Source organism: Pleurodeles waltl, chromosome 11 (genome assembly GCF_031143425.1).
Source record: "Pleurodeles waltl isolate 20211129_DDA chromosome 11, aPleWal1.hap1.20221129, whole genome shotgun sequence".
In the NCBI taxonomy this organism is placed as follows: domain Eukaryota; kingdom Metazoa; phylum Chordata; class Amphibia; order Caudata; family Salamandridae; genus Pleurodeles; species Pleurodeles waltl.
In genome coordinates, this window is record NC_090450.1 from 28833602 (window position 1) to 28847459 (window position 13858).

General features: G+C 43.3%; 1 protein-coding gene across 2 annotated transcripts in view; it reads left to right on the forward strand.

The window, feature by feature from the left end:
- Nucleotides 1-13858, forward strand: part of LOC138265292 (cytochrome P450 2J2-like) — a 177360-nt gene that overhangs the window by 149728 nt on the left and 13774 nt on the right. Inside the window, exon 8 of one of the 2 annotated variants that reach the window (XM_069212897.1) lies at nt 3005-3146. The exons of the other annotated variant lie outside the window; for it this stretch is intronic. Within the exon in view, the coding sequence (XP_069068998.1) occupies nt 3005-3146 (142 nt within the window). The remainder of the gene's footprint in view (nt 1-3004; nt 3147-13858) is intronic. 2 annotated transcript variants of the gene reach the window in all.

A 13858-nucleotide genomic window follows, 5' to 3' on the forward strand; every position in this document is an offset into this window, starting at 1 on the left:
AAGTCTGGATACAGCTGCCGTCAGGTGGCGAAGGCACCAGCTAAGCCTACAGGAGGAACAGGTACCCACACCGATCTGCCAGGTGACGCGCCAACACACCTCGGGGCAAGCGGAACTGCAGGGAGAAAACCAATAGGTTCCTGCCACACTTCTGCTAGCGAGCAGCTGAATGCACAGGCAATACCACTTTATCGCCAGTGTAACACGTTGTGCACCATGCGCTGCGCTTCTGCAAGACGGGCCTTCGTGCCCAATATTACACATGCACACACAGTGGCTCATTGCCATGCAGAATGACCCTCAGGAGTGCTCCCCACATCCGAGTCCGCATGATGCATTTCCAGGGCTACTAGACCGACACAATATCATCAGAGAAGTCAAAGACTAATTAGTAGGTTCTTTGTAATTCAGTGAGGACCCAGTAGTGTCTGAATACTGTAAATGGCTTGACTTCACTCTAGTCCTAATTTAATTTTCTAGCTGTAGAAAATCAGTCATTTTTTATACAGTTGGAAATAAAATTTCTGGGTGTAAAAATCCACAAATCCTAATACTGTAAATCCACGTCTGCAGATTACACCCACAAATTCCACGTTTTGCACGCAGAATTTCCATGTAGGGCCACAAAAAGTTTTGTAAATGAGCAACTTAAACCATTTCCAGAGTAGAACAGGGTAGAATTGTGCGACACTGATTCTCCCTGCTTGAATTCTGTTAACCAAGAATCAGCCAAATCGTCTCAATTCTCTGAATAGCCATTATTTCAGACGAAATCTAAAATGAACAAGCATTGGCAGGCCAGTGCAGTGTTTAATTTCTTTTGTATTTTTATTTTTAATGTAAGAATGTGCCACGAAAGAAAACTAAAACCATGCCGCCACTTAAATGTGGCTGCCAATGCCTAAAAAAAGTTTCATTTATAAAACTTGTGACTGTTTCACCAGCCTTTTTTTATGCAAAAGCTGTTCAGTTGAAACATGCATTTTATGGTTATAATGTGTAAAGGAGACAAGAATAAATCACAGCTAACAATGCCCTGATGCTCTGAAATCGCAGGCAAGGCAGTTACAATGCTACTATGGCACGTAAACACAGTTGAAAAAGGAGACAGTGAATACATCACAATGTAGCTGGGCATCCAAAGTGCAGTTAAAATAAAAAGTCACTTTTTAAAGTATCTTACCAGGCAATGAGGGGTCTGAGCACCACGAGCGGCCTTTTTCTTATATTTTCTGATGGCTATCCGGCTGATGAAGCATTAGTTGTTTGCTCTTTTCTGAATTGCAAGATCATAAACTGTAACGTTTGCTGTGCTGTTAGAAGCCTGTAGAATCCTGGACATAGTTTTTTGTTTACCATATCTAGGGCTATCAGTACCACATGGACTGATAATGAGTGAATTTGTTGATAATATTTCTTGCTTTATAATGATGGACTTCCTTACTGAATCGATATGGCTTAATATCCTTTTCCACTGAAGAGCCTAGTAGATTATTTGACACCAGTGAATAGCTTTAGATCTACACATGACGTGTTACATCAAACTTGATTGCTCAATGCCGAAGTAAACCGCTTCGTAGTTCAAACAATTATATAAAGGTGGCACCACTTCATGTTGATCAGGTGTGTTTGTTTAGCAGAATCTGAGTCTAATCTGAATCTGCAGTGATGCAAATGCTATAAAGGTGCACTTACATTTTCATCAAAATTGTCTGAATGTTGGCTCATTTATGATTGATAAATGATGATATAACAATGCTTGTTTGTGTATGTTGGCACATATTGACTTATCTACGACTACTAGTGAGATTTTGTGATGGGGCAGGGGTGTCAGATAATATATTTTATACATAAATGGGTAAGCCCATACATCTTGGAGAGAGGTTTATTTCTTCTTTGAACCAATTTATATTTAATACATATTTCAAATTGCAACTAACCTCCCGAAAAAAATGTACACGCCCATCCCCCCGCTGCCAAACCCAGCCCCACCACTCACAAACCTCACCAGCCGCCACTGCAGAAAAGGCAGCCTCAAGGTTATAACATGGTCAGGTAAAATAGGGGTAACAGGCATTCCTCAAAGTATGTAGTTTGACTGATATTTCTGCTAGAATGTGAGCTGCACGAAATGGTGTCCACGCATGCTTTTACCACAGATCACCACTGCAGCTCTGGGTCACAAAAAGTAGCTGATTAATTAGAAGCCACAAGACCTCTGCTGTCAGGAGTTGTATTAGCATTAGCAGCATGGCGTGGATGTCATTGCGTCACGGTATGCAGGCTTTATTCAGGTGAAAGTCTCTGTGATGCATCGGAGCTCAGGCAAATGCTCCGTCTTGAATGACACATAAGCCAGGCTCCAATCCAATATGAACCCAAAAAGGAATCCTAAGAGCATTTGTGCATGCAACATGTTAACGATATTTATAAATTCATGTGTTTGCATGCATTTAGACGTAGGAACTAGACATATTGGCTTTGCCAATGCTTGTTTTAATTGGGTAGTGTGCACCCAGTGTGGGTATATTCTAGTGTAAACTGGACTCCGTACCCCTTTTCTAGATATTTGATTGAAGGTGGAAAGATATCTCTTGTTGGAGTCTCCGAGTTAGCCATTGGAGTGGGGAGGAAATACTCAATCTGGTTGTCTTGAGATTTCCTAATTGTGTGTCTCTTCTAGTGGATTAAATCTTTCCCTAGATTGCGTATCTCTTTTGACTTAACTGTAGAGACATAGTACGTGACCCAATGTCCACATTGTAAGCTTTTTACAGTGTTTGACATGTGCACACAAAAGATTAAGAAAATAAATTAAAGTAAAGAAAAGACTATCTCGTGTATGAGGCTGTTTTCTGTAGGGAAAATGGGAATTAGATTTGTTATAAATGTATACTTGGCTACATGTAATGAAGACCACTTACTTTACATATGTTTGAATGGGTCTTGTGAAATGTGAGTACTATGTGGCTGATAACCAATGCGCTGATGTTATTCCTCGCAGGGCACCATGATTTTGTGTAATCTGTCCTCAGCTCTTTACGACCCCGATTACTGGGAGAAACCTCATCAGTTCAATCCGGGCAATTTCCTTGATAAAGAGGGGAACTTTGTAACCAGTGAGGCCTTCTTACCCTTTTCTGCAGGTAAGCCTTCATCAGGATTGAAGATGACCTGTCATAATGTATCATACATAGACATCCCTTAATGGCCTTTGTTATCATCTGCATCATAAGTGTTCACACTTATATAGATCCTTATCAACCTAATAATTAGATGATTATTCCTGAGAAGCGCGGTATCTGCCTATGAGAATCTTTTGGGTTTCTGCAATAAATTGCCATAACTTTCCTCAAGGATTCACCATCTTTAACCGCCAAACTAGCCACTCCCTCAGGATGGACATGCAGGTGTCAGTAATATGGATTATATTCAACTATAAAAATGTGATTCCATTGGAGAGTGAATGAACTGTAAACTCATGCGCCAAAGTAACTTGCAGTGAAGGTGACAGTGTGCCTGCCTGTATGAATGAATATATGAATGAATGAGATTATTTGTACAGCGCACAGCTACTCCTAAGAATATCCCAGTGCTAATGGCCTGCAGAACCACGCTCATTTCACTCAATTAAGTCAGATCAAATAGCCAGGTTTTCAAAGGTCAGTTCATACTATGGAAATTGGCTGGCAGTTTACTCCAGGCTTGTGCAGCCAGAAAGAAAAATGGAAGAACCCCCTTTCCTGGCCTGTTCACTACCAAAATAGATGAGATACCTGAGGATTCAAGACAGAAAGTAGGACACAAACCTCTTAGATGGATAGTGGAGGCTGATGGAATAAAAAGTCCTATGGGTGAAAAAAAGGATATCATTTTCACCTGATTTACTTTTTAGATTACTATCCTGCATCGAGTTAAGAAGTATGAGGCATTTTCTATCTGTTTTGGGGTAGTCACTGTTTACTTGTCAGTTTTGGTGATAGGCATTTTCTTTTACCACTTGTGTGTCATGGCTTGGTGTAATATTGTATCCATTCAGTAATTCATTTACTCCTTTTTTCCATGTATCTCACTAAGGATAGCAAGGACAAGCAGTTGAGGCTCTCTCCAAGAGGTGGAAATTGATACTATATGATACAAGTGATTACGCATAGGGCTTGTGTGTTTTTCTGCTTACCTGAAAAAAACCCAGTAAAACATTCCCTCTGTATATGACCGAAGGACTAAAGGCCAGATGTGCTACCATTAGGAATACTGATTTCCAAATTGCGATTCTCTCCAACTCACAAGAAAATCGGTATTCCTAATGTTTGAATCTCTTTTGAGTTTCATCAGCAATTCCAAGCATGGTTGAAAATAGACCTATCCCATGCATATCAGGTTCATTTGTACGAAAGTGAGGCTTTGCCATTTCCAAATGGCGAATTTGTAGAAATTACTTTTAGGGAATTGCAAAATGAGGTGCATGTAGGAGTGAATTCTACTAATAGCAATTTCTTCAAATTTACAATTGCAATTAGTAAATCGTAATTTAGGAAAAGTTGCACCCTGGATGCAAAATGATGAAGTCAGACCAGGAAGTGTAGTACAGGATGTGGCCACAACCCAGAAGCCGAGGAAGGTGCTGGAAGGCAGGAGTGCTTCTGTCTCACTAGTGACAGAGGATTCCAATTCCTGGAGAGCATAATGTCCAAGGATGATGGGAACAAGGAGTATTGCAGCAGGAAGAACAAAGTTGAATTTTCTGAAAAGGATTTAGAAGTGCAAACAGAAGAATGTGTTGCACATATGGACCAGCTCTTTGGGAAGGCATAGATCACTGTTCCTGGAGGCAAGAACCACAAAATCTGCAACAACATCCTGGAGAAGGTGAACTCCCTTGGTTTTACCCGGAGGACTATGACAAACATCAGGAAACACGGGTATGGCTTAAGATCCCGCAGCAAAGAGTAGGTGGCCAGCAGGATGGCTGAGGGTACTGGCATGGGTGGTGGCCCCTCCAAACAGCCCCCTCCCACTATCAGGGAATCACTGATCGAGGGGACACTGGAACCAGAAAGTGTGGTGGGAGTGGCAGACATTGACACTTCCAATCCTACAGGCTCAAGCCAGGGTCAGACATCTCCCCTTTAATTACTTCTGATAACATTGTTTGTAATTACACACATACAGCATCTCAGCAAACAATTTCTTTACAGTAACTATATATATATATATATATATATATATATATATATATATATATATATATATATATTTATCTACACACATTTCCACAGATCAAACCCGTACGTGTCAGAAATAACTGAGGGTGAATAAGCTACTGACTCACATGTGGAAATGGAGGTTAGCACAATTACAACTCCTACGCCCGCTACCCCAACTCCAAATACTAGGAGTGAAACCGTTGCATTACTACCAGACTTTGTAGAAGGTGATGAGGAACAATCCCAAGGCAGGATTACAACTACATCTGTGGCAGGGACACACAGACACCATAGAGTCCAGCCAGCAACAATCCACAATGATATATGTCAGATGTCATGGAAGGCAATTCTCCTTTGTTTGGTGGCCTGGAAAAATCCATCATCTCAGTACAGTGCCTGCAAGCCAAACATGTTAAGACTGTTAATAGGCATCTGCAAAGCATGTCAAGATCAATGCTGCAATTGCAGGAAGGCCAAGACCGTTAGATTGCTGCCATGGAGAAGGAGCAACGTCTGCAAAGATGCATGAACAGGCAGCACATGCACGCCTTGATGCCTTCACTAGATCAATACATTGATTGGCAGTAGCCATGACCACTCTTGCATGGAGGACTGTCAACATAAAAAATGACATGGGGCGCTGCTGTCAGGCTGTTGTACATGGACTAGTACTAGTAACTACAGCCCTTGAAAACATGCAGACACACAACCTGTCTGTCCCAAATATTTTGCCACCAATTGAGAGTGAAAAGAGCTCTAGCATTAGTGCAACATTTGAGCAATAAGGATACTGTACCAGGCCCACACTCCAAACTACATAGGATCGGACATGCCCCCCTGTTTCATAGGCCAGTTTTGCAGAGTAGGCAACCAATCCAAGAAGTCTGAAAAAGTGAATCCAGTGAACACTCAGAGTAATGAGGCTTCTTTGTTTTGTTTTTCTATACTTTGCTGATTTGTTGACAGACTAGTACACCATCTAAGGATGGCAGTTTAAGGAGAGACACAGTGTTACAACCTGAATAGGTGATCTTTCAATGATGGACAAAGCATTACCATCATGTGTGATGTTTAATTCTTAGATGGGGTATTCACTCTTACCTAAAATAGTTGTTGGTGATCTCTGTCCATCAAGCACAACCCTCTGCTGTACATGTCCCATCCTGTTGAACCTATAGTGGTGGTAGTTTGACATCTATGTCAGATTCAGGCTCTATGCTGGGGTTGTGCAGACCCTTCCTCATGGCAATGTTGTGCAATGTTGTGTAGAATGGCATATGTGACAATGTTTTTACAAACTGTCTCAGGTCTGTAAAGCAGTATCCCACCAGTTTTGTAGAGGCATCTGAATCTGGACTTCAGTATGCCAGAATTACATTCGATGATTGACTGTGTTGTCTTATGTGCCCTCTAGTACTGCCTCTCACTTCTGATTCTTGGAGTCAAGTATAGTATCAGTATCCAAGGATGTAAGGCATATGTGTTGTCTCATTTAAGGGCATGTGAAGGGTAAACCATCATATCACACAAACAGTTCTGTCCACTGTATGAATTGAGAGAGCAACTATCTTACCAAGTAAAAAGCCATTGCCAAATTTACCCTGAGAGAGAAGTTTATGTATTCCACTGTGGTAGATCATTAAGGAGTCATGTGTGCTGCCTGGGGATCTGGCCATAGGGTCTGTTATGATGCATGAGGCACCACACACTACCTGTATATTGAGTGAGTGAGAGTTTTACCTATTTCTATAGATCAGTTCATTTGCTGATGGTGGACATATGACAATATGTGTGCCATTAACACAGCCAGTTACATTGTGAAACTGTGATATCCGTTAAAACATTAATTAGTCTGTTGCAAATATTGGGGCAGTATTAGGTTAAAATATGTATTGTAGAACTTTGCTGACAGTGATGTCCAGAAACCTGTGTAAGAACCTTCATAATACATGTTGTGACACTCTCCCTGCCACTGCTGTGACTCCCTGGTAACTACCAGAAGGTAAAAGGGAGAGACCATGCAATAACTGCTTATGTGGTAGGATTGCATTGTTGGTAGCTGACGTTGTAAATCAGCAGTTAATTCCAGGATTACCTCACTACTGACTCTCTGCTTCTCATATATCTCGTCCTCAGTCTTTTAAAACAGGGTGACCCTCACCCTAAATATCCTCTCCTGTCTCCTCCTTCCCTCCCTGCTAGCCAAAATCCTGATTCTCCTCGCCAAGACTTGCAGAGCCACCAATCCGAGACATCCAGGTAATTTTTGGGTGCCTTTTTCAGTTTGCACCTGGTTACCACCTGATACAGATTGATGGTATTTGCATTTCCTAAATGGCCACTTTGCACATATTCACATTTAAGAAATCTTTTGTACATGAGGTTAGTGATTCATTATTTGGAAATCCCTATTTGTGATTTTCTGTTTAGAGATTCCCAAAATGCAATTTCTACAGGATAGAAATTTCATTTTGCGCCATCAAAATTGCCTTTTTTCATTCCAAAATGGCATTTTGCATACCCTAATGGGCTGAAATTGTGGTTCGCACCGTTAGGGAATGCAAACTTCCTTTGTACATATGTGCCTATGAAGTAGGTCTCGATTTGCGGCCCATTAGGAATAGCAGTCATCATAGGGATGTTGGCCTGTTACGGTAAGCAAGAGACTATTTGTGAATGGGTTAGTACAACTTTGTGTTGGTGTTAATTTGCAAATGTTCTGTCACCATAATTCGATTGCAAAACATTCATACATCCTATTCTGATTATGTATTTGGAAAGGACGCTCTAAGCACGCTCTTTCCAAATACTGAATTGGTATGTATTTGCAAGCCCAAACTGCGATTCAGTAACATGTTACCGAATTTCAGTTTGGAATTAATACAAACTCCAACCCTAAACCTTTAATCCAATGTAAACCCTAGCCCTAGTAGCTAATCAAAACATGAGCCCTACTAGCCAATCACAACTCAAACACTAAACCCTTAATCCAATAGAAAATACTAGCCTTACCAACCAATAACAGCAATTGATGCAACAATCAATAGAAACCTATGTAAGGAGCAGGTGAGCTTAGCCCAGACCACTGTGGCAGGGGTGCAGGGAGAGCTGCTGCTCTACAATTGAGAATCTTCTTGGATACAGACAGGGTCAATCCACAATTCCTAGCAACCAGATTCCACTATTCAGCAAAGGGGCAAGTTTGGAACCACTGAAATACTGCTTTTTCATGCACTTAAAAACTACTCACATTTCAAGCCAAAAACAAGTGCTGCATACACTTTCGAAACACAGTGTAAACCACAGGGCAGATTAAGTAGTTTCTTAAACACACTCTAGTTAGCCACTGAGGTGTATTTATCCTTTTTGAACATTGTCACAATGTCACTGAATGTACAGATCCCAAGGTAAGGTTTGATAAAATGATTTCCATAGGAGTATTTTTTCTAGACAAACATTTCACTTCCGCAGAGTAGTGGTTCCTTGTCCATGTCCATGTCTCATCCAGAGTCCAGAAATAAAGCCGGGGCTCTACATGTGAGCAAAGAAAATACTTTGGCCTTCATTACTTTTTAGTGTGTAGGTATAGAAAATCTAGTCAAAGGAGCAGGAGCCACTGTTTCTATTTGGTATAACCAGATGAGTGAAAGACAATTTGCCAGGGCATCTAGGTATGATGAGCTTCTAGATGCCTTAAACACAGTTCCAGGAGTAACCCAGCAGAAGGTAGAAAGTCAATGACACTGTGCATCAGAATACTGTGCAGAGAAGGCTGAAAGTCAGAATGTTCTGTATACATCTGTACAGCCCTCATATTTAGAATCACCCACTTCTGCTCATGCATATTACATATGAAATGTGAGCAGGAAAGTGTCTATTTTTGATGGGTCGGGCCATCTCTGCTAGAGGTTCTTGTGTTTACAGCACCATATTTGTGGCATCAGAGCACTTTGCATGACAGTGGCAGATGGTGAATTTTTAAAGTGGTGGGGCATACGCACATGTCTGAAACTGAACCGAGCAAAACACAACTCTACTTAGGCTGGTCCCAGGGGGAAAGGCTGCTGGGGCTTGAAAATTGGTGCATTAAATGCTATGATTTACCTGGAAATTCCTATGGGGTATGTGATAAAAGAAGAGTTTGCTAGTTAGGTGGTATCTAATTGGCTAATTGCCAGTACACACATCAATTTAAGCAGATTTGTGTATTGCATTTAGGAGCACATCTTTTTTTTCAGATGCAAGAAAATTAACACCAACACAATGTAACAGAAAATCAAGTTTAGTAATGTTTCTAAAGTGAGCCCATTTGAATACAAAATGGTCTGCATGTTAAGTGTGCATAAACATACACACATGGAAGTACAGTCCCACTGCAAGGTCACATGGAAGGCAACACAAGCACAAATCTCGCAGTGGATGCTGTGCAACAAGTGTACAAGTTGTAATAAAAAAGAAAGCTATGATGCATTCTGGATTGTGAGGTGTCATGGTGTGCAGAAGAAAACGTCACTGTAAGTATATGCAACAACAATGTTGTTTCTGGTAAAGTGAACAGTTTCAGAAGTGAGGGGACCTCCCAAGTGCCAACTTTGCACTGTGATGCAATCTCAGTGCAAAACAGAACCATCTCAACACACAAAGAGAGGTCCCTACATAAAATGTGTTCATTTTGGGTAGGAAGACAAGCCTGTAGGCCTACACCTAAAAAAACATAATTTAGCCTTCTTCAGCATAACACAGTAGTGGGTACTGCTCACTGAGCAGCCACACTTTATGCACCACCATGGACAAAAATCACATTGATCCATTGCCAGCATGGGAGGGTCTCTGCCATGAAATTTTTCAATTCCATCAAAATAGTAACACCTTACCCCAAACGTGCCGCATCATATTTTGCATCAAACTCGCAGTGTAATCTCCCAAACGTGAAACTTTGTTTTTTACAAATGAATTGTTACAGACTTTACAGTTTACTGTTTTTTCATTCCTACCTGATCTTCACTCCATTAAAAAGCTGCTGGCAAATTCAGTCTCATAACGTCTGAGCCAATAGCTCTTGGATTTGCATTTCAAAAGGACTCCATGCGGTCATTATATCTCAGCAACAGTGCCTTAACACATTCATTATTGCAATCCAGCTACATGTGATCCTGAACTCCACTCCCATCACTTGGGACCTAAACTTTGAACCTGTGTCATGTGGTGCATAAATGCAAGGTGAAGCTGGGTGTGACCTGACATCAGAAAATAGCATGTGTTCATTATCACTGATGTCTGGTTACAAATTCCTTGACCACATGCTTTCCTGCTTAGTGAGAAAATGATGTGAAGTCACTGCAGCATTCTGATCTCACCACACTTCGTGATGTGACTGGAAAGGGTGTGGAAAAATGCTTTTGCCTGACGTGCTGCTTTGAAAAGCCTGGGCTTGCTATTAAAACGCCCAAGGCTGTTTACAACCTGTCGCTATTAAAGGAGGAGGAGACAGGGAGATGACGACATCTGCTCTAAGAATAAATACAAAGGCTATGAGTAGGCAAGCCCTACTGACGTTGCAGTGCAGTGTAGACACACATTCTAACTTGTGCAGTGTACAGCTCCTGAAAGTGCCCGACCCTAACTGAGTGAGCGTCTGGCTGTTTGCTTCGAAAAATTGTATTTTTAAATTTGACTTTCTTGCCAGTAAATATATTTTTTAAAAGAAAGGCACAAAAAGGGCAGGGGCAGAGCCCCATTGCCCCTATGGAGGAACCGCTTCTGATACATGGGATACATGAGTAGATTACACTACACATTTTTTAGAGAAAAGGCAATATAGTGATTTGCTCAAAATCACAGGATGAGCCAAGTCCAGGGCACAGATATGGTGCCAAGTCCAGGACACAGATATGGTGCCAAGTCCAGGGCACAGATTTGGTGCCAAGTCCAGGACACAGATATGGTGCCAAGTCCAGGACACAGATATGGTGCCAAGTCCAGGACACAGATATGGTGCCAAGTCCAGGGCACAGATTTGGTGCCAAGTCCAGGGCACAGATATGGTGCCAAGTCCAGGGCACAGATATGGTGCCAAGTCCAGGGCACAGATTTGGTGCCACAGTTCCAAGATCTGCAGCTCTGGCTGTTAGGTCACATCTCCTCTTAGCACCTGATGGGTAGTTGATGGAAGTAAGCATTACTCAAATAATTCTGTGTATCATAATCATGCTAGTTTACCTAAGAGTTCTTTGGCATTATGCACAATTACGTAAGAAGAGTAATTCTGCGTTTAGTTTTTTAGCAGAGAAATGGCCCCGCAAAGATGCATTTTGAGCTAATAAATAGCACTAGATTCAATAGAACACGAAAGGCAAGAGGAAGTTGTGAGAGGAAGAGGGCATGTGAAGTTGAAAAGCTCTATATCCCAAGCTAGCCCAACCCCATCCTGACGGCTCCTGCACCCTGCAGCAGGCACCTGTGTGTGTCCTGGGTCTTCTGAACTACTGGGCCAACTGCAACACCACAGAGAGCCACAGCTCACGCTGAGCCTGCCAGAGAGGCTCACCTTGTTCATGCACAAAGCTGTGGTCTCTCCTGTTCATACCATCAGTGATGAGCGGGAATGGCACGGGCAGTGTAGACTGCAGGCACCTCAGCTGCGTCCTGAGCAGAGTACCTCCTCTACCAAGGGAATAAGGGCCCAATGTGAGCAGAACTGTGTAGCTGACCTCCTCCTGAAGGCTAATAGAAACACAATCCCCTATGCGCTGGTGCTTTGGCGGCTCGTGCTGCCCCTTCCCTATTAAAACGGAAGGCCTGGCCAGAGGAGAACCACATTTCACTGCAGTTCCTGGCCTCACAGGGCTCACGCCGAGGACAGTAGGGAGTGACCTTCACGAGACCCCTGCCAGTAGGGTTTGGCATCGGAGTGTGGGAGGGACCCAAGCCATTGTCTGCAAAATACCCAGGCCCCAGAGATGGACCTTAGCACCCGGACTGGGGCAGTTTAACACCCAGGACTGAGGGAATGCAACTGATGGGCATTGTGCTGGTTGCATGTCATCAGAGAGACCTAGTGACTGCCTGCCCGATGCAGACTACATCAAGTTAACCAGGGGCCTGCCTGCCTGGCTGCTTGGTACCCCAGGTGTCAGTTCAAGGGGAAGCCTGCCGGGGGCCGCATGTAGACTTCAACTCATCCCCACGCCGATCACTAGCACACTGGTAGAACTGCCATATTTTTACCATAGAAGGAGAACTAGTGGAACACAAAAACCCATGGTGTTCTGGGGGCATGACTGGACACTGCGAGCTGCAATGATGACCTATTTAGGCCTACCACTCCTTTTATCCCACTTACCTGCAGCATGGTAAAGCTGGTTATGTTATGTTATGTTATGTTATTTTTATTTGTACCGCGCACAGCTGCCCCAGCAAAGGGGCGTCCCGGCGCTTTGAGAAGGTAAACACAACACAGCACTAAAAGCGGGCAAAAGAAGACAAAACACAACAAATAAGCTTAGACAAATAAAAAGGTCTTAATAGCCCGCCTAAACTGAAGGAGCTCATCAATGGCCCGGATTTGTGGAGGAAGAGAATTCCACCAACTCGCTGCCAGGACTCGAAAGGAGCGGCCCCCAATTCTGCTCAGCTTAAAGCGCGGAGCCACTGCTAAGTTCTGTCCTAACGATCTAAGAGTGCGTGAGGGAACATAAGGAATCAGCAATTCCTCCATGATTTGCGGGGAAGTACCCTTTAAGATTTTAAATGCAAAACAGAGAACCTTAAATCTAATCCTCTGCTGCACAGGGAGCCAGTGGAGAGAGCGCAGAGTATTGGACACCGAACATCGCCTGGGGAGACCAGTCACCAGTCGGGCCGCAGCGTTTTGAACCCGCTGGAGCCGCCGAAATTCTGACTGGTTTATCCCCGCCAGTAGGGAGTTGGCATAGTCCAACCTAGACAGCACTGATGCTTGAACCACCAGCTGTCTTGTAGGTGCATCAAAGAATTTGAGGATAGGTCGAAGTCCTCTGATGATGCCATAGCAAGAAGCCGCCACCTTCTTGGTATGACAGATGAAACTCAGAGAAGAATCAAACCATACCCCCAAATTTTTTATCTCTGCCGCTGGGAGGGGAGTCACACCCAACTCCGAAGGCCACCATTTATCATCCCACAAAACCACCTGTTTACCAACCACCATAATCTCCGTCTTTTTGGTGTTTAACTGGAGACAGTTGGATTTCATCCAGTTAGCCACTTCCCGCAGACCATCACAAAACCTGGGAGCCTCCAGGTCTGAGTCCCCACTCAGTGTGACCGCCAGCTGCGTATCATCTGCGTAGGATACCATGGTTAGGCCCCACCGCTTGACGACCGCAGCCAACGGTCTCACATACAGATTGAAAAGGGTGGGACTCAGTGAAGACCCCTGTGGGACTCCCTGGTCTAACGGGTAGAGTGACGACTTACCGGGCGGGATCGCCACCTGGAATGACCTATCCATAAGGAAGGAACGAAACCAGTGCAAGGCGGAGCCAGAAACGCCCACCTCCTCAAGATGCCGAATCAGAATTCCGTGCGAGACCGTGTCGAAGGCGGCACTAAGATCTAATAACAACAGTGCCGCCGTCCGACCGGAATCCATCACGGAGCGCAGATGCTCG